This window comes from Aulonocara stuartgranti (genome assembly GCF_965226115.1).
Source record: "Aulonocara stuartgranti genome assembly, chromosome: 11".
NCBI lineage: Eukaryota > Metazoa > Chordata > Actinopteri > Cichliformes > Cichlidae > Aulonocara > Aulonocara stuartgranti.
This window is the reverse complement of record NC_138947.1, coordinates 16,910,413-16,932,565: the sequence shown is the minus strand read 5'-3', so window position 1 is coordinate 16,932,565 and position 22,153 is coordinate 16,910,413. Positions and strand designations below refer to the sequence as shown.

At 40.1% G+C, this 22,153-nt stretch overlaps 1 protein-coding gene across 6 annotated transcripts in view; it reads left to right on the top strand.

The window, feature by feature from the left end:
• Window positions 1–22,153, top strand: part of cadm4 (cell adhesion molecule 4) — a 168,533-nt gene that overhangs the window by 136,842 nt on the left and 9,538 nt on the right. For 5 of the 6 annotated variants that reach the window (XM_082551642.1, XM_082551644.1, XM_082551641.1 and 2 more), the window contains exons 3-7: window positions 1,393–1,680; window positions 4,360–4,521; window positions 7,564–7,654; window positions 12,841–13,013; window positions 21,876–21,992. In XM_082551642.1, the coding sequence (XP_082407768.1) occupies window positions 1,393–1,680; window positions 4,360–4,521; window positions 7,564–7,654; window positions 12,841–13,013; window positions 21,876–21,992 (831 nt within the window). The remainder of the gene's footprint in view (window positions 1–1,392; window positions 1,681–4,359; window positions 4,522–7,563; window positions 7,655–12,840; window positions 13,014–21,875; window positions 21,993–22,153) is intronic. The other variant, XM_082551645.1, reaches the window with a different exon arrangement.

The window sequence follows — 22,153 nt, the reverse complement described above, 5'->3', positions numbered from 1 at the left end:
CAAAAGTCCTGTCAAAAGAATTCTTTCGCTTTAAGTGCAGTTTATGTTGCAATTTCATTCAGTCTGGTTCTCATTGCAAAAACCTGCATTTTGCTGAATAAAAGTCCAGCCGACTCCAAGTTTGTCTGTAGTCTTTTAGTGAGTTTTCTATTTAACTTGTTTTTATACTCTACCCAGTATATTTCACAGACAATCACAGTGCTTTTTGCTTCACCACATCTCCCTGACACCTTTGGTTGCTTATTTTTCAAGTTACGATTTTACCATATTTAGTGTATGAAGAGGTTTTTTGTGTTTTTCAAGATATTAGGCAAAATTGTTTATACACACTGAATGAAGAAAGTATGGAGCTTTTCATTGATCTAGTGTTTCCTTTCAAGCAGCCAATTATCTAAATCTCTTTAATTTAGATATTTAATAGCTTTGGAAGGTTGATTGTGGCCAGATTGTGGCCATTTAAGCTACCCATCACCAGACCCGTTTATTGATTTAGCCAAGTCTACACCGAGCTCTTTTACCTGTTGCGCAACCTTTCAGAAGTCAAATGTCTTTTCAGGTTTTATCAGCTGTCCCGATCACAACAAAGTAGCCAATCAAAGTAGAATACAGGATCCTAATAACTGACCAGTTGGGACTACCTTGTCACCAACTGATTAGCTCCCTCTTGTGGAGAATTTGCATCCTGCAGAATAAATTACCTTTTGTGGGGACTAGATGTCAGCTTTCTGATATGCTTTTAAAAATGTAAAATTGATAGATTTACCAAGATGAAAGCCTGCCAAGTAAAATGTATGAAAACAGAAAATTTGTAAAATATGGCATCCTTAGCAGTCATAGCTTGTGTGTCTGCGTGAATGTAAAAAGATCTACATACGTTTTTTGGGTTTAATTAATAATGACACAGTGGGTAGATTTCAAATAAATGCTTTACATTATAACTAGCAGTGGCTCCATATTAGTGTAGTGGATTGCACATTTGCTTAACAAGCGTAAGATTGCCTGATTCTGCCTGACTTGGGAGGAGACACAAATCCCTTTGTGTCAAGAAGAAAACCTGCCAAAGAAAACCTGCAGCGCTTCCTGTTGTGGTGATCCCACATGACTAAGGGAGCAGCCAAAAGTAGCTTTGTTTCTTATTTCATTATAAATTGTAACTGTCTTTTTTTTTATATTTGTTTGCTGACTATTGAACTCACCACCCATCATCTTGTTCTTGAGTTCCTCACCGATTCCATATTTTTGTTCCATGTCATTTTCATCACCCCTCCCTTTCTTTCCCACCTTTTCACGGTCCTCTTCTCCGTATCCTCAACAATGCCAACTCATGCGGTTTCACTTCCGCGCCACCCTCTTCCCTCTCCTACTCTCTTCTTTGTCTTTGCCCAATTCCAGCCTTGAAGGACGACCGTTTCCAGATGGTGCTCTTCACGCAACGGCTGGTTCGCATCACACTGACCAACGTTAGCGTGTCCGATGAGGGCGGATACTTCTGCCAGCTCTACACAGATTCCACGCACCACCAGGTGGCGACACTCTCGGTCTTGGTTCCCCCAGAGACACCCACAGTGGAGGTGAAGCAGGAGGCTGTGGAGGGCGGCGAGGCGGAACTCACCTGTGTGTCACCACGCAGCAAGCCGGCCGCCACCCTGCGATGGATGCGTAAAGGACGGGAGATAGCAGGTACATGGCTGACAGATGGACTGATGAATGCTCAAATGATTGTTTGAGATAAATGAGGGAGTTAATTGGGTAATAAAGGGCAGGTGAAGTAGAATGGTTGGGTGATATCACAGATTGAGTGCTGAATAAAAGAATGAGTGATTGATCGGTTGATTGGGGACTAGCAGATGGATGTGTTGATAGAAGCAGGTAAAAAAATAGGTGAATGATAAGTGAGCAGGGAAATGTGCATCTGGGCTGTGGGGCTGCCATGTTTTTTTCTCTCCAAACCACTTTCTACATTTTGATCCACTTCTTTTGTGCAATATTTATAGGCAACACTAAAGTTCCAACTGATTAACAGCACTTCTTTTGAGACTGGAACAGTAGTATTCCTTCTATTTCAAGTTAATTGAAGAAGTAAATCTGTGTTCATTAAATCAACATCAGCTAAATAATGTAACACTTTTGCCTCTCCGTGTCCACTACAGTGAACATCTTTTCATTCTGAAAACATATACATAGACTTTGTCCGTTCTCTCAAGCTAATCTCTCATGAAAATTAATTTCAGTTGAATTTATTTGCACGTAATCTGACAAGCACACTATTATATTAAACTGCCAGAAGCCTCGCGCACTCCTGATTTTCTTCTTTTCCCATGCTATCTCTTTTACAGCTTCGTGAAGACAGTTTTTAATTCAACATCTGACTTTCCCTACTTCTTTGCTGCTGATAAATCTATGAGCCATCCATCAGTCAGATACCCTGATCTATCCTTCGTCTCTAACTCTCTGTCTCCTTTGGGTTCCCTCAGTTAAAGGAGCACTTTGCTCAATAATACATCTGGGAAATATCTTTCCATGGCCCTTCAACCTATTTAACCCCTGAGAAATCATTTTTGTTTGTTTTTACACCCACCCATTTTTTTTTAATTAATTTTCTGTTAAATCAGCATTTGTGTTTGATTTAAATTGCTCAAAAACTTTATTAGTTGACTGAGCAACAACAAAACAGCTCTTGGGGACTAAGTCATGCAAAGCATTTCTGACTGAGGCTCATTGTTATTATTTTTATTCGGTTTTATCTCCAGTTTTTAATAAATGCAGACGGTATTGTTCAAAAGTACAAACTGGTGTCAGATGTGTTTTGTATTGTTATTAATTCATTCATTTATCTGTAACTTCAGATAGCTCTGCACGGACCAGATTAAATAAAGCGCGATAATCTGTTGTCAGCAGCTTATTGGACATGCACCGAGCAGCGTTTTGCCCTTTTAAACTTCATGTCAGCTGTCATCTCTTTTACCTTCTATTTTTGTCTGACACCGGGTGTCTCTTTCATCCAGTCTCTTCTCTTTTTCTCTGTCAGAACGCACCTGTCACCGTCATTCTGTGTTTTTTCTCCATGTCCTTATGCTTAACTTCTTCACCTTCTTTTAAAGCAGTCTCTTTTTTCCTTTAAGTTTCACTGCTGACAAAGACGTGAGGCTCCTCGGCGTAGTTGTTGGCTACACAACACTTTAAGAGTCCAAGAGACAGACAGGGACTGTCCTTTTACCTCAGTTGTCTTATCTTGTTTCCTAATGCTTCTCTCTCCTCTCTTCTCTTCCCTTCTTTTCTCTCGCCTCTTCTCTTCCACCCATCTCTTTTGGCCCTGAGTTAAACGAACTGTGACACCAAAGGTTAGAAGCAGATCCCAACAGATATCAGAAGTACTCTTTAATTAAGACGCTATCTTCCCGCCGCACCCTTATTCTTGCTCATCTGCACACGCTAGCATCCTCTCAGGCCTCGATTAAGCTCACTTTCATTTTCTTGCCAGCAATAATTGAAAATTCAGTGCAATATAAGTATATTGTATTCTGCCTAAACAAGCACAAACTCCCAATACGTGACCATGTCAAGTCCCGTTAGTTTGCTGCCACTATTCCTCCTCCCTCCGTCTGTCTCTCCTCCTCCTCTCTTCTTGCATCTTTCTTCCACTCTGCATCTGCCTCGCGCTGTTATCATCCTCTTTCATGTCTGCCCCCACCACCCCACCCCTCTCACACACACACAGACACGCATCAATCATGCTTGTTTTGCTGCCCTCGTTCTCTCTCTGTGCGTCCCTCTCTCCTTTCCTTTTATTCTCTCACCCTGTTCCTTTGACGTCCTTCTCTCTCTCCATGTCTGGCTCAGTTAAAATCTCAATTGGGTTATGCATATTTTCTCTTTTATCCTTCTCTCTCCTCTATCTCTCTCTCTCTTTCTTTCGCTCGCACACAGACAAAACATTCAGTTGATTTACTATCGGAAAACAAACTGTGCTGCTGCTCATAATTGCCATGAAATATAGATGCAAATTGCTTTCTATTCTCTCTATCTCTTCTTTGCTCCCTCACCACTCATCCTCCCCTTTACAGGTACCTGGTGATGCTCTAAAAAGCTCATTCATCAATCCCTCACTTCTTACTCTCTTTCTGCTCAGTTTTTCTATCCCCTTTGGTTTCTCATCAAAAAAAAGAAAGCGAAATCCCTTCTTCTCCTCCATCTCGCCTTCTCCCTGCAGCTCACAGTCCCCTAACATAGGTGTGATGTCTCAGCAGGGAGAAAGTAAGAACAGGCATATTTTGGCTGCTAAAATGTTTCTTGACCACCTCACCGGTATTATTTACTTCCATTATTTCAATCCCCCCTGCTTCCCCTGCCTGTCTCCAGGCGTGGTATCCCTGCAGGACAATGGGAAGACATTCAGTGTGTCCAGCACCATCCGCATCCCGGTAGAAAGGAAAGACGATGGGGCAGCTCTGAGTTGTGAGGCATTCCACCCTGCACTTAATGGGCAGAAGAGGATTCGGCATTATCGCCTGGATGTCTATTGTAAGTCCCTTCTCTTCTTTTGTGTGTGTGTGTGTGTGTGTGCCTCCAAACAATTTCTATCCATCTTTCAGACAAATTAAGTAACATAATGTTCATTGCCAAATATTTCAAAACAAACATTATTTCATCTGTATTGCTGTCACTGAAATTGCTACTTCAGGCCTCTTCATTATAGTGTTTTACTTTAATGCCAGCAATAATTTTGTCAGGTTAGCAGCCTCATTTTTCAAACGGTGATATCTCATTTTAGAATGATCCTCTTTTATACACCGTCCAGGATTTTAACAGTGATATTCAGAACTGCCCTGTATGAGACCTGCACTCATTAAGACCACCAGGTACCGGTACCACCAGGTACCGGAACAGCTTCTTCCCCACAGCTGTCAGACTCCTGAACTCTGCCTCCTGACATCTGACCCACGTTAAACTCATGGACTGAACATACACACCCACAATGGACAACTGTACCCTCAAACACAATAATAACATGGACTGAACCACCACTCACAACCACTAGCACTTTATATAGCCTCTGTAGAAACTATCTACACCCTCACTTATCTTAACTGCACTAATGTATAGCTCTGTGTAAATAATCATTCTGTACATTCGATAATCTTTAATCCTACAACTGTTTACAACTTGCATAGTTCCCATTTCTGTATAGCTGTATATCCCAGATTCTGTAAAGTTATTTATTTCATATTCTGTATAGTTTTTCATATTTATATCCTGTTCATATCCTGTACATAGCTTGTACTCACTACAGCCTGTACATACTTATAGTTATAGAATATTCACAACATACTTCATACCGTGTACATTATAACATACCATAATAGACCCATTTCTGTAATATACTCACATATCTATATTATTGCTAATATATATTGTAATATATCTATATCACTAAGCACTTCTGGATGGATGCAAACTGCATTTCGTTGCCCTGTACCTGTGCATGTGCAATGACAATAAAGTTGAATTCTATTCTATTCTATTCTATACAAATCTTGTCATGCAGGGAGCTGCCAGAGATAGGAACACGGCCAGGTTAGGCTCCTGGCCTGTTGTTTAAACAGCTAAACAACATCAAGTGAAAGAAATGTGGAGTATATTAGTATGTGAAACAATCCCTGCCCTACGTTGACTTTGTCTTTTTGTTGCTGGTGTCTTTGCACAAGTTTGTGTGCACTAAATTGTAATGTCCTCTTAGAGGAGGCAAAGCGGGAAAACTACTGAAAGAGATAACTCCCTGGGTTTTTGTATTATATATTTTATGCCACACTAAATTGTCAGCATTTGTTTGGGGGGTTTTTTTTGGTTCTTTTTGAAGTCTGTTTCAGTAGAATCAGTGTATAAAATGAGAAAATCAAATGTAAGCTTGTCAAGTTTTTGATGTTTGTTTTTGATGTGAGGAGGAACAAATATTTGCTTTCAGCTCAGTGTTTTGATTTGAAGATATTAATTTGTACTACTGTGTTTGCATGCTGCCTAAGTGAAGCCAAAAACTGAAATGGACTGGAAGATTAAAATTTAGAAAAAAAGAAGGCACTTTTTGGAAAATACAGGGAAATGCGTCTCAGTAACAAAATCCAGAAGTGACAGAGACTAATCAAAAGCAGCGTGCTAGCAGGACCGAAACAAGGGACACTCAAATATACAGGATGTGGTTCTGTTAACCTAACCACCGGAGCTGATTGCAGCCACTCAGGCAAAAGACAATGCTTCTGATCCCACCAGAGTACACTTTGGAAAAATTCCCAAAATTACTCTCCCCTCAGAATTTCTACTTTTTCATGGAAGTCACGTCAAGCAGCGCAGAGCAGATGAGGAGGGCAGGAAGTTAGACATGGGGACGGCATAGAGAATCTGGTCAGTTTTCAGAATATAAGAACCCATGCAGACTAAACGCTCCATTTCTGAAATGCTACTGGTGCGCCTTGAAGTCTTGTGATAATGGAGCAAAAGTGTGTCAGAGGCAAGACATCAAAGACATGTACCACATGTATTTCAGGGGTCAGGAAAAGGGAACAACAACATAACAAAGTCTGTGGGGAAAACGCACAAGCTATACACACCAGGGAAAAGGCTAATAAGACAGGTGACAAGACACAGAAAATACTACACAGGGACAGAACAAAACAAAAAACATGTTCCAGCACAGAAATCGTGGCACATTTTTATTTTTATTTTTTTTATTATTTTTTTTAGAAAAACAAAGATTGTGCAAAGTTCATTTTGTTTAGTTTTTTCATGTGGATCCCTATTTCCTTCCATACTGGAATTGTCTTGTGGGCAGCAATTGATAAAAGGCATTATTATAGCAGATAAACTGTGATGAGAATACAAGATAAAAGTGCATACAGTGTGGTCTCTCTTCTCCCCCAATATTAATCTGATGAATTTCAGCAGTCAACCATATTCAGTAACTCCATTAGTTCTATCTTCACTGTTCCTGACAGCTTGATGTGATTGCTTGATCCAACAATATATCATTTTGAATAGTCAAACATTTCCCAGGCATATGTAAATATTTATAGATGTGGATGATTCATATTTGGCGAATATGTTTACATCGGCCTTGTGAGTTCAATTAATTTGCCACTTCTATATTAATGTTTGTTGATAGATCAGACTGGTGAGCTATCAACAAACATTAACATCTCTGCCTGGATGCTCCTCCAGCCAGAAAACTGGCAATAATGACCAACCGCGGGTGTGGATTTGGCTCCTGATTGTTCTGTTACTGAAGCAAGTGCACTGAAGCTGGAGCGGTGGGCTGCTTATGATAACAGGTGTCTAAACCATAGGATTGTCGCACGGTTGCCTTGGAAACAGATGTCAAAGACAATTTTCCTTCCATGTTCTAACTTTTCCCTTTCTGTTACCTGTCTTTTGTTTCGGATTCTTTTTTTCTTTCTTGATTTTTTTTCCTGTTCCTGTCTGATTCTTGCATCATTCGGATCGAGAAATGTTTTTTCTGTTTTTTTCTCTGAAATGCTTACTCATGTCACCCTCCTCCTTTCTGCTTTTCTACAGTTGCACCTACAGTTCGAATTGTTCCTCCTGCTGGCATTTTGCGAGAGGGCGACTCGCTCACCCTCACCTGCTCTGTCACTGGGAATCCTCTGTAAGTCTATTTGTATATGTATGTGTGGTAAACAGCTTGGCATTGGTGCGCTTTACATTAAGAATGTGCTGCTTTTGTCTTGCTTTCCACATTATTTACCAGGACACATTACGAAGATAACACATTCATGACAAATGAATTTAGCTTTACTTTTCACAAGATATGTAAAAGTTCTGTTTGCCATCTGGTTTCAGGCGCTACTTGTGAAAGTGTTGCAGGCTGTCATAAGAGAGAGATTTTTCCATAATTTTTAAAATGAATTCCAGATGAAGTAATCATAAATTATAAATTGTTTGCCTCGACAAAGCAAAGGGTTTTGACAAATTAGTTTAAGGGTACGCAAACATCGTTTGACTGACAAGGGCGTGCAGGAGTTTGCAGAGTTCAGTATCAATCCTTACAAATAGAAAATTTAGCAAAATTGAATCGTGTCTAACACAGTTTTGTGGAATTGTTTTGAGCTGCTGCTACAAGAATGACATTTCATTTCTAATATTGCTAAAGATTTGTAAGGCTTGACTTTATCTCTGCCAATCTGTTAGCAGAACTCTGTTTTACACATTTACCCAGACCATTAATTATAGATCATAATTAAATCCCACCAGCTAAATATAGAACGAGCTGGAATTGAATAACAAGAAACCCTAAAGAACTGCAAAAGAGCTGAAGTTACTGCGCCCCAGTAACACTAGAGTTAAATGTATTTGTTTGTTTACTGGTTTTCTTTTAATATGTTTCAAAGAACAAAAATATGTGAAAAAATCTATCAGAGTAAACTTAAATTTTGATTTGTTGAAGGTTCAGAGAAAGTGTTAGCTGTCAACAATGTCAACAATGAAGTGATAAGGGGTGCTACCAAAACCTTTTTGCCATTTATGGGCTATAGAGGTAAATTGGGTGCAGTAGGTGATCTGTGACTATCCAACAGAGAGCGTCTCTGAAATATATTACTGTTTATTTTCCAAGTAATTACTATCCACTTTCGTTTAAAGAAAAATCTCCTTCTTAATTGCTATTGTGGAAACATCCTTGAATAACTTCTACCTGCTCCAGTGGAGCTTTTCACAACAGAAAACAGGTTTTCCTGGGCAGCTCCTAAATGTGTGAGTATAAAGCAATTATCACAGAAGGGAGAACATGTGTGCTTAACCAACATTACTGGTTCTAAAGGAAGAAGAAAATCAGCGAGACCTTGGGCACTCTTAACCAGAAAGCTACAACAGATTCATTGTTTTTGTCTAATACTTTTTTCACATTCGTCTCTTTCTATATAATTTCTCACTGTGATCCTTCATTTCCAGGATTCTACTTCAGAAACTGAGTGCAATTATCAAGTACTTTTAATTTCAGCCATCTTTTTTGTGTCTGTGAAATTACTATATTGCATAGACTTATCTTTGTATTTGTTGTACGTTCTTGGTACTGTGCTCAGAAATCTAAATATCAATACTTATTATTGAAAATATTGGGAAATGGACTTGAAATATGAGCTGTAAGCCATATTTATCTTCTATTACACGTGTAAATGTACAATATTAAACCACGTAATATATTTCTTGTTATGTAAGGACACGTGAACGTAGCAGTGTTCTTCTGACTTTGATGAAAAGCAGAAGAGTGGTTTCACCCGACATTTACCGTTTGACAGATGGATAAAAACCTGATCCATATTTTATTGCATGAAGGACAAAGAGAAGAGGCGCTTTAGACTGTGTCTGATAGGATATTGGAAGTGTGTAAGGGGATACAAAAAAATTCTGTCTAAATGTGGACATGGTATGCACTGTGTGTGAGGTTACCCAAACCCAATCAGCAGTCAACAATTTTAAGATCCGACCTTGAAATGAAGCCTTTTTCTAGAGTGTTGGCAGCCCTTTGGGCACTTTCTAGAAGGGTATTGGGGCCTAAGCTCTTAAACCCTCCCCTAGATTGTCTGTCTGTCTGTGGGCATTGGGTCCGCTAAAGCTCCCTAGTAAAGCCCATTGCAGCTAAAGTGTGTGCATGTGTGTTTTTGTGTGTGTCAGTGTGATGAATTTAGTGAAATCCCACAGTTAGGACTGGCTGAGAAGTGTATTGACTATAGCCCCACTAAAGCTTTGTAACGGCTGGTTGGGGACACTGTGTATGCGTGTGTGTATGTGACAGTGAGGGATGGGACTTCAGGCAGCACTGGACTATGACCCTCATCTCATGCTGGACTGCACACCCATAGACACACACACAGTCACACACACATTACAGTACCCTTGTCACCCTCGCGCTTGCTCCCTGGCCCTGTTAACTGTCTGTTAAGCATTAATTACTAATTATATGTCACTTCCTTGTGGCGAAGGGTACACTCACTGTCTGTCTGTTACTAGGCGGGGAGATTAAGGCAGACAATGTCTTTTCATTTAGCTTGATAGCCTGATTATTTGTGTGTTATCTTTGTAAGGGATTACTCAGAGTAAGAGTGCAAGTTTGCTGTTGCAAGAGAGGAAAAACTGGAGATTTTGTTTTAAAACATCAGTGTGGAAAGGGAGAAACTGTGTATATGCATCTATGCTGAACCAAGAAGGTGGTTTAATTAGACTTCCTGAGGGATTAGATTCCAGATGAGTCAGGATTGTAATCTGGCCAGGGTGGCAAGAGCCATGAAACCCTGCCAGACACACACACACACAAAGATTTGGGGGTCTGTAATCCTTGTACCTCCCATCTGCTCTGCCTTCCCAGCCTCGTGACCAATGCATTTTGTCTGCCTGCTTCTGCACTTCAACTCCTACTACACATTTTTTCCCTCACTCTACCTGTAATACATTCTTCTTGTTTTCTTTCCTACTCTTAACACCTGACAACCCTTTACTCTGTCATCTGCCCCCTTGTCACTCTTACCCAGTTCTTTCAAGCACTCGCTGCCCTCTAACCACATATCTCATGATTATTTATCGGGATGCATCCCTCGCTTGCCACGATTTCTCCTCCAAGACCCTTCTTTCATTCTCTTGTCAACCTCACCCTATGGGCTTCTTTACCCTCCGTCTTCACCTCTTTTTTTTATCATGCCACCACTTCTGGTAGTGCCAAAGTCAATCTGATACTGACTTCCTTTGCTTCTAAAATTATTTAGCTCTTCAGGCTTTATTAAATATCTTTCAGACTATCCGTATTGTATCCATTGCATTGTTATGCGAGGTACTTGCTGACAGTGTTAAGCAATGTCCTTGGAAATATTTGATTCAATAACCCATATTTTTATCCCGTGAATTTAATAACAGCATGACTACAATGATTATTAAAGAAGTTATAAATTACATTACTTATTAACTAACTACCATTTCTGTCAAAAGTGCCTCTGAGCTGATCTAAATCTTGAGCAGCCTTATATCCTGTCTTCTTTATTTGACAAGCATAGAAGCATAAAGTAATTACACAATAAAGTTATTTTTATTTGGACAAACAACAAGTTACATGTTAGAGATACAGTGGCCACTAACAGCTAACTAAGGCCAGTCTTTTACCTCGTTCTTCTACTATCAAGGTAAAACCTAAGGGTTAGTCGTCTCTTCAGAAAACATGAACTAAAGTGTGTGATTACTGCATGTATGTCATGGTCCTGGGCCATGTGGGCCCAGTATTCTTAGTTTTCATGTATTTTTGTATTTTGTTCTTTATTTAAGCCATGTTTTCTGAGTTGCCCTGTTGTGTTGTTCCCTAAGTGTTTTCCCTTCATGGCTTTTACCCCCTGTGTGCCCCTCTGTGTATTTATGAGCCCTCGTCTCCCTTTGTGGTTGTTTCATGTTTCCCCAGCCCGTTATGTCAGTGTCACCTGTGTTCCCCGTGTGTGCCCACTTTCCTCGTTTACCCTCTGTGTATTTCTGTCTGAGTCTCCCTCTGTTCGGCGTCGCGTGCTCCCTCATGCTGTGTGTGATTCCCCCGTGTTTCCTGGTGAGCTTTACGTTAGTTTTTCCCAGTTTAGTTTTGGTATCTCCTATTATCTTTTGTCAGCAATAAAGCTGCTTTTTGAGTTCATCCCCGTGTGTGTGAGTTTTGCATTTTGGGTCCTCCTCCTGCCTGCCACACAGCCGAGCCATGACAATGTAAGCTTATCTTGAGATATCTTTTTTCCACAAGACATCTCTTTTTTCAAACAATACAGCTTGCTTTGTCATTTTGAAACCACATACCAGCAGAGATGCAGAGCAATGATCAGGGAATGCAGGTAGAACGTTTCTGAACTGATAAAAGACATGCAGCTACTCAAAACGTGTATGTCACGGGGACAGCAAGTAGACAAGCCGAGGTCTCGTTCTCCCCAGCCACCTCGTCCAGTTCATCAGGGGAAACACAGGGGCATTCACAGGCTAGAGTGTCCTGGGTCTACCCTAGGGTCTTGAAACACCCCACCTAGGAGGCCCCAGGAGGCATCCTAGTAAGATCACTGAACCACCTCAGCTGGTTCCTTTCAATGTGGAGGAGAGAGGTCTACCCTCAGCCCCCCTCAAATGACTAACCTCCTCATGACATCTCTAAGGCAGAACCCAAACCTCATTCAATGGAAGCTCATTTCTTCCACACATATCTGCAATATCATGCTTTTGGTCACAATACAGAGCTTGTGGCCATAGGTGAGGGTAGATTGAGAGCTTCACTTTAGCACTCAGGTCTCCACCAAACTCCAATCATGATAGCAAATACCACTGCTTGTTGTAGGTATAATAACAAACTGCAAAAATTAGACATCTAAAGCTAAAACCTATAATATTTAAGTTAGAAGATTCCAGCATTCTGGTCAGTTAGGGCATTTGTAGTACATGTATGAATTTCCTTTGGGCAGTCCAGTTTCCTGGGCCAGAGACATGTATGTCAGGTTAATTGGTGACTCTTAAATGTCCATATATGTGAAGATGCTAAGGAATCAGGGTTCCGCCCTCTCCTTAAACTATCAACAGTCTTTGACAGCACTGATTATGTCATTTTACTGACAGATTATGGAACTGGGTGGTACTCAAATGGTTCTCATCAAACGTATCTAACTAGCACTTCAGAACTGCATGTCCTCAACAGGACCACTCATGTGGGTCCCCCGGGGCTCAGTGCTTGGTCCAATTCTGTTTTCTTTATATATGTTAGCCCTGGGTCATCTCCTACCATTGCTATCGCGGTTGACTTTTGATAACTGATTGAAGGTTTCATATTTCTTACAGGCCCAGAAACACTCAGTGGTCCAAGATTAATGACACCTTACCTGAGAGGGCAGAGATTTCTGGCACTACTCTTCAGATTTCCCGTCTTAGCCAATCACACAACGGGACATACCTGTGCCAGGCCCAGAACGACTATGGTCGTGCTGCTGATCATTACACGCTGTTGGTATATGGTGAGTAAAGATCACTAACAGTGAATTTGCTGTCCATTTTCTTAGTTTTAAGACAAGTGCTTGCAAAGTTTGCTCCAGTGGTTCTTTTTATGTCCCTTAAGTTTTAGTACCTGAGGCTGTAGTTAACGGTCCTGAATAATTTTATGTTCAGTGGTTGCTTTGTTAAGCTTCTTATTTCTTTTCTTATTCTTTGATAATATTTTAGAGAAGTCTTTTAAATTGTATTGATTCTTTTATCTTCCCTGAGTATTTGGAGTCTGGCTATACTGTCAGTGGGTAACAAACCCACTACAGCATGATGCTTGTCTCATTTTTCTTTCAGCTTTATTTGTTTTTTTGATTCGGACACAGCAGGAAACCTTTGCTAAGCCTGCTGTGCAATTGATTTCACAGTGCTATTGATTCCACGAGGAGACTAGCATGCACAGATACTAGTCACCAACATTATTATTCTGGCTATCGCTTGTAAAGAAGCAGCTTATTATCTCCACTGTGACCCAATCTTCTCTTCAAAGAATTCAAAATAACTTATCTTCAAGTGCAATAGCTAAAGATACAAGATATTTTGACAACTAATGAATTTCACAGTGCGTAATGACACGGACAAGACAAGGACAGAAGTTGAAACACAGTGTGCAGTGAAAAACCTGTTGGAATTCTTTTCTTGTTGCATGAACAGAGGTTTTAGAGGGGAGGAAGATGCTGGTAAAATGGCTTTGTTATCACGATCTGCAAATAAATTCACTGGTGCTACATTCCCAAAGTGTATGTAGTAACCTGTTCTAGTAAGCAAGCTCACAATACCCGTCTATAGTCTTACAATGGCCCCCAGTAGATTTTAGACTTTGTTTTAAGCACTAAATGGAGAAGATCCAGATTGTTTATCTCAGCTGCTTCTCTAACACACTGCTGAGATGTATACTACTAGGAAGTTCAACAAAGCCAGGCTGGCTTAACAAAACCCCAAATCGCAGTTGGAGCTGGTATCACAACAGCGCGATGGGCATTTCACGCATCACAAGAGTCCACTTCCACACAACGTGATCTTTGAGAATGCCTCCTACTCCAGTTGAGATATTATAAGGTGATGATGATAAAACAGTGATATAAATCTATAAACAATATAAAAAAATCTAACAGTCAATCGCAACACTGTCACAAATAAAACAAGAGATTAATGCTGCAGAAAAATCAATAAGCTTGGAATTAAGTGCGCAGAGTGAAAAAACAAAGAGCAAGTTAATTATTTTATCGCCACGTGTGCTTTCAATGTTGCTGTCTGTTTCTAACGTGACAGCCACGCTTTAGAGCTCAAGAAAATATCAACTGGATGCAATAAAATATTAAAGGTTACCATTCCACAGCCTAATAATGGAGATGTGGAAATTGCTTTGGTTTATCGACAGATCAAAGTGGAATTCATTCTATTGATGTGTTTTCTGTGTTCTGGTAGCTGCAGTTTCATCAGTGTAAAACAGACTTAACAGTACATTAGAATCAAGTATACAAACATTTATACATTTATTCATACCAACTGAATATATGCACATTCGAGCGACAAAGCGATGCGGCACCTGGGTTGCTGTAACTTTACAGCAGGGCTTCATGTATGATGTTAGTAAGGCGTGGCTTAAGAACTTGCACATATGAAAAAAAGGGAGAATCTATGTTGCACTTAAAACATGCTGTATATATAAGAATCAGTGTGAAAACGTCTCTTTTCACAGATTTTAAACCCAAACTCTGATTTTAAACTCAACACAGCTCACTTACCAGTTAGCGCTGTTAGCATTCTGTGATTGCAGGTTCAGAGTTTCTTAGCTATTGCACACAAGATTGAAGACTGTGGAGTGCGATGTGACCCCTGTGTCCAAAGCAAATGTCTCCCAAGTGAGACAAATGAAGAGACTTTGACTTTGATAAGCCTACATACTACATACTAAAACCATGAAATTAAGATGTTATATTTTTTTTAAACTGGAACTCTTTTAAAAAATCAGCTAAAGACGTATTTGTTTATGTAGCGTTTCTGTTTTATTCGATCTTATTAATAATGCCTGCTTTAATTATCAGCTTTTGTTTCTTCTGTTTTATTCTGTGTTTTTGTTGCTCTTTACTATATTTAAAACTTCTGTTATTTTTTGTGATTATTTCTAGTTTTTATGTAATTCTATTTTGTTTTACAGCACTTTGTAACTCTGTCTCTGAAAAGTAATTTATAAAAAACATATTTGTTACTAATCCACTTACTTGCTATGCTAGTCCTTATTTTCAGTAATAAGGACTGTGCGTGTGCATGTGTGTGTGTGTATGTATGTGTGTATGTATATATATATATATATACACATACATATATCACATTACACTGTTAGATGTTCAGCACGGCCAAATTTCCAGATAATGAGGTAAGCATAAGTCCAATTAATCCCTTTGAGCTGAAACCTCAGGCATCAGATTGCTCTAAATGTTTGGTTTCAGCTACTTGTGGCTCTGTATCATATCAGTGAGAGCTGATATCCTTATTAGGGTCATTTGTAACCACAGCTCTGAGCGTAAGCACATCACTTTCCTACCTCTGTTTGTGAGGGGCAGCTGATCAAATGAAAGGGTGACTTGAAGGGAGGGTGGCGAAGAGGAATTAAAACAGCTTCACCAAGGCTCAAAATAAATAAGCATATTTTTTTTACATGTGTAAATGTTGCTAGCAGAGTTCAATCATACAACTGTGGAAATGAACACAGCAGTTATCCCTTATTAATAAAAGGCGATGCTAGCGATGCCACTTGCAACATCACATGAATATCTCGCACCACTTCTTTTCAGGAAATATGACAAATTGGCTAAACTTTCTCTCTGGCTTAGAAGTACATTTGAAAAGAATATGTTTAAAGTTGTGTGATCCAAGAGAGTAAGAACTCTGTAAAACTTGCAATCAAATAAGGACAAAACAAGATTTGTGAAATTTTAACAAGACAGCAGCAGTAGGGCTGAATTGTAAAGCAAGCTCGTCATTAGCGGCTTATATGGATTCATATCCAATGCATTTGTGGTTTGACCTAATTACGTGCACACCACTGTCACTCAGTAGGTTTGCCCTTTTGATCTAACCCCCCACTCCCCCACTGGCAGCTCCTGTCATGTCATTCTAGCACCTGGTTTGAAGATCAGAAGCAGTGGGAAGAATGAAGGGAGCTGAGACATCATATCTTATGTAACATTCTTAGGTTGCTTTTAGTTAGCGCACCCTCGTCTATCTATCTTTCTCACTGTTGCACTAGCCATCGCTTTCTTTTCCACACCGAGTGCACTTTTGTACAATAATCAGATGACACACGTAATGGCAGCTTTCCACAGACATCACGGGTGGCAACACTGGCAAGATGAAAGATGACATCACCACCAGCTCTCCTTTCTCTCGCACTTATTCTTTCTTTCGTTCTCTCTGTTTCTCTATTCAAAAAGGTTAGACATGTCGAGCTTTGATGTGTGTTGCCACCACTGTAGAAAATGTTCTGTCTTTTTCCACGTCACCATTTCCTTAGCAGTCGTCGCCATTTATTTTCCTCTGTGGCATTTTTTCCTCAAATTTCATCATTTATCTTCTTTATTTAATGTCGTTGCTCTGTGCTGTTTGTTAATTTGACATATCGCTCTTTTTTTTCTTATCCTTTCGTTTTGTGAATAAAATGATACTTTCAGATCAAGGAATCTGGCCTCAATAAAAATCCATAAAAGACAGGAAATCCTCATAAACAACATAAGCCTAGCTTCAGCTCCTTTGTGCTGCACCATAGATTTTCAGCAATCAGCTTCTTAAGTCCTCTCGGTGTGCCCCGTATCAGTGGTAGGTTGCTGTACTTCAAAAAAAAAAAAAAAATGTAGTCACCCACTGGGCAGATTGTTTTAAACCTTATCTCAAAGAGCTCAGAGTTGTTGATGCAACCATCATATTAATCTGTAGGCAACTGAAAGTCGCACTTGATTTTCCCGAATGTCACAACTAATAATCCAGCTAATATGGTGAAAATTATTTCTTGAGAAATGTCAAACGTATCCATTGAATTCAAGCTCTAATGTTTTCGGTAATATGTGTGTCTTTGTAAATGCCGCAGAACTTAAATGCACGCTTTACTGTACATTTGTATTGATGTAAATAAACCACCAAGGATGATTTAACATAGTGCTGGTGACATGCTAGCTTCTGAAAACTAAATGAAAGTCGCCAATCAATAATAAAAATGATGGGATTTAATGCTATAAAACACAAGATGAATCATAACTCCAACATTTTACGCAGCATGTGCTTTCTTTCATTCCAGCACCCACATTGTTTAAGTAGGTGTCATCATCTGTTTCTTTCATTCAAATAATGATTAACTTATTTTGTAGCGAGGATCTTCACTTCTTCCCAAAGCATTATGCAGATCAAAAGAAATGCAGTTTTACTGGTGTATTGATGTAGTCGCATGCTTTACCTTTTCAATCTCTCTGAGGTTATTTTCTTTTTTCTGTTTGAAACACTCTTGTTATTCACCTTTTCCCATTATACCTTGCTGTATTCTGTTCCTCAATGTCATTTTTTCCTTGTGCTTTCAACTGTTCTCACCTTTTTAGCACTTCCTGTCCACTTCCTTTTCCTGTCCCTGCTCTTCAAACACCATCACTATTTCTCACTTGGCCACCGGTCTGCCCCTTATTCTAGGTTCAGCTGCAGTTCAGTCTCTTTACCGAAGAAGGCCTTGCTCTCTGAGAAGGCGACACGGAGCAAACTGGGTGTAAAGTAGTGAGAAGTTGGATTGGGGGAACGGGGGTAGGGGGGTGTGATGGAGAAATGAATAGGGGGAGATGAAGGACGATGGAGGTTGAATGCAGGTTAACATTCAGTACCACGGCTTGTCAAATACACGAAATGTCAGTTTAGCTGGCTCCCAGCCTTCCCACAGGGAATCCCTGGGTGCACTGGAGGAGGAAGTGCAGGCAAAGAGGGGATGATGGAAGATGTGTGTTATAAGGTATGAGTCAGCAGAAATGAAACCATTCTGTTACAGGTGCAAAGAAACTTGTTCATCTCTATGTCTCATTTTGTGTCAACCGTCCCTCTGCGAGAATTACCTGCCATCAGGGTCTGCAGCCTGAGCTTAAACTCAGGCAAAAGGGCTTCAGATTTGTCGCAGGTGCTTTAAGTGCTGTCACTTTACAAAGAGAGGCAGGTTTAATGCTAGCCAAGGAGAATCGTGAGTGAGAGGTGGGAAACTCTCCAAGGGCCTTGGTTGTGCAAAGACATGATGCATTGAAGCTGAGCTTTATTGGACGAGTCACACATTCCTACCGCATATTACTCTGTGTGTGTTATTGAATTTTTATTCCTGTATACATGCATGTTTATGATTTAAGAGCGAGGTTTCTCAGAGTGCCCGGGGACCAATCAGAGGGCTAGGTAGCATTATATGGGCTGCACATTCATTCCTCCACAGTTTATGGCTATTTTCACACATGGTCTTCATCTCTGACCTTATATAGATATTACCCAAAATAGGTGTGAGCACAGATGTACTAAATCACAGTTCATGTGAGTCCACAGTGATCAAGGAAGCACCTTACCCAAGACAAACTGAGTATTTCAAGTATTAGAGCTAATGTTGCTTGTGGGTGCTTTTAACTCTTTTATTCTAGTGTTCATAACACACAAACACGTTTCTGTCTTCCTAATAGGACAGAGGGTGCTGGTTTGAAAGCTAGAAACCAGCACAAAAACGATTTACTGAAATTAAATGAAGAAATTAATCACCAACATAAACCACTATCCTCTAAACAGACACATTAAAACGTTAACTACCCGTGTGTGATGTCTGCATTTTTCTGTTATGGCTCTTAATTCATGCTGATTTCCTTAATTGACACACTTTAAGAAGCCTTGATTTAGAGAGAGTGAGATATTTCCTGTTGCTGTGCATGTAGGTGTGTGAACAAATTAAAACAATGAAATTAACTTTCTGCAGCATTCAGGAGGCCACTATTGATGTAAATGTGAGAAATTTCGAAAGAATGAGAAAGCAAAGGCACACGCACACAAACACACAGTCTCGGAGCGAGTATCTGTAAAATCCTAAAAGGATGTGGCCTCTGTTGGGTGTTTCATCTCTGTGCCACCATTGTTAAGTAGAAATTGGATTTTTTTTTTTTATGTGTATGCGCAAAGATGCATGAGCATGCGAGTGCCTGTGACGGGGAGGAGAATGTTGTTGATTGCCTGGTGAAAGCCCAAAGGGCTTCCTTATGTAATTGAACTTAGTTGCTGCACTCAGATGAATCGCCAAGCCAATAAAACCTATTAGAATTGAATTGCATGAGAGAGTGTGCAAGATGGAGAGAGAGAGAAATGTCTCTCTCCATCTTGGGGAAATAAGTATTATAGTTTTCATATACTTAACACATGTGCATGCACGTGTATGCATGTGAGGGTGCTCGTTTCTGTGAAATACAGAAAGAAGCGAACAGTGGGAAGAATGCAAACTGGAAACTGATTTACAGAAAGTTGCATGGAAAGCAAAGCAAGGGACAAAAAGATGAAAGGGTGGGTACACGGTGAGATAGAGAAGGATATTAGGTGACCAGGGATTAGTCTGTCTCCTCGACTGTTGTAATGAGCCGTCAGGGTAATTGGAATGAAAAAAAAAACAGACCTCCACTTAATGAAGAGAGACTTTCAAAAAAAATAGAATGAGAAGGAAAGTGTAAAAAGGTTAGAGGCAGGGGGCCGAAGAAGCTAGACTGAGATAAAGCCGAGTCGTTTTAGTTTTAAAAAAGAAAAGCTTCAGTGCTATTTTCTTTCACTTGTGACAATGCACCTGACATCCAAGTAAATTTTCTATGAGTTTTCAGGTAATCAGTGTCGACCTTTATGGTCACAGTAGTGGACCTTTGACCAATGTCTAAGCACTCAGTGCGCTAAAAGATAACTGGCTAGACAAGCAGTGCTTTGGGCTAAGCCCTTAAAATAAAGAACACTGAACATGAAAGAATAACAGGGCTCATCCAAAATGGTGGTACCGTATCCTCAGGCGCACTACTGTGAGAATGAGATACGAGGAGAAACGTCATTATCGCAAGTGCCGCCTCATCCATCCCTCGAAATAACATGGGCTGTGTGCCTGATTGGCAGGCGTATAGTGTTAATGAATAACAATATGATGTGGGGGAAAAAGGACGCTATCGGCCAAGAGAACGACAGCTGTATGGCATTCTCCTTAATTAAGTTGAAGAGAGGCAGTGAGGGAACGCAGTCACAGAGGAATGAAACCAGAGAGCCAGCTGAGGCAGCCAAATGAAGGGAAGTGGAGAAGTGGACAAAATGGGTTGGGGAGCGAGGGTGAGGGAAAAAAAGAGTTTTGTTGATAAAGAAAGAAGAAAAGATGAGTGAGACTGAAAAAAATAAGAAAAAAGTTTAAAATAGTGAGCGGGGAACATTTATTTTTTCATGATAGTCAAAAGAAATTAATCAGTGACCAGTTAATTGGTGCAGTGACCTCAGCAATTAATCTTCCGCTCTTAGGCTCAAATGAAATCTACATGCATCCACACACACACATACAAAAGCATATAACATACAGCAACTCATACACTAAAGAGAGATTTAAGTAAATTCTATTTTCTATCAAATTCGATTTGTTCCACTCTCCATTTTACTTTATTTTTCCCGCAGATAACTCTTCATCTTTTGCACAAAATACATTATGCATCATGTAAGTCACGAACACAAGAGAACACCAAGGCTAGTCTTGAAGAAAGGGAAAAAAGGCAGTAGTGGGGGAGGTATTGTGCTGACATAAGAGGAGTGCAAAAAGAGATTGATGATCTCAGGGCCGGTGGGAGAAAGAGAGAAGAGACAGAGGAATACTTACCAATAAATTACTCCTGAACAGAAAGGGCAGCGTGTGTGCATGTGTGTGTGCAATTAGGCATTTGTGTATAAGGACATGTACACTGAGTATGCGTGTTTTCATGCACAAGTGCATTTTCCTCTATTACAAAATAACTTCAGTGTGTGTGTGTGTGTGTGTGTGTGTGTGTGTGTGTGTGTGTGTGTGTGTGTGTGTGTGTGTGTGTGCCCTACACTGAGCACATAGACTTCCTTGCATGTTGCAGTTTTATATAAATTGTCTGATGAAGTGGCGTATTATTCATTCTGAAAGTGCTGATGCACACACACTCACGCCACCATCTCCCTTTTAGTTCTTGTCAGCCATTATTTTTATCTTTAACAGCACTGAACTTGTCTTTTTCTACCTCTCTACCTACCATTGTGTCTTAGCCATTGATTTGGAGAATGTGTCAAGATCCAAGCTATTGTTCAGCATTGAATGAGACATTCCCTGCATGGCACTGTTCTATTGGGAATGCATCTGTCACAGACAATGTCTCTGTCTCTCCTGCCATTGTACCATAGAAAATGTGTCAGTGATAGAGAATGTGTTCCTATATATTCCAATTGCTTCACAGATGAATGCCAGTCTGCCAGGTGTAATTCTCATCAGCTGCCACTTTAAAGCATGTTTTTCACATCGTGAGCATCTTTAACCTCCTTAGCTGGTATATAACCTGCCAAAGAACATTGGTAATGTGTTTGTTTATCACTTTTCATGGGTCAGAATATATTTCTTCTTGAAATCTGCATACATTTTGGGGGAAAATGATTACTAATGTTGATATTTTAGTGTTTGAAACAACTGCAGCCACAGAAACGAAAGAAGCATGTGTCATGTTTTACATCCAGTACTAACTTTACTACAAAACACCTTTTAAAATGTCCCTCTGTGTTGTATTTGTATGTCTGTGTTTATCCCATTCCCTGTCTGCCTGTAGATAATGTGTCTGTCACTACCATGGTCCCTTCCACTCCTACTCCTACCACCCCACCAATCACCTCCCATTCTACCACCCCAACCCTCCTACCACCCACCTTGGCCCTGGATCCAGAAGGTAACACACATGCATATCTTTCTTTTCTGGCTTTGCTGCACCCCAATGGGAAAACAGATAACTATGACCTGCAAGGAAGAGATCACATCTGGGTTAGCCTAATTCTTTTCTCCAAAATGACTATACTTAAGTTTAGGGTTTTTTTTTTCTAGCTTACCTTT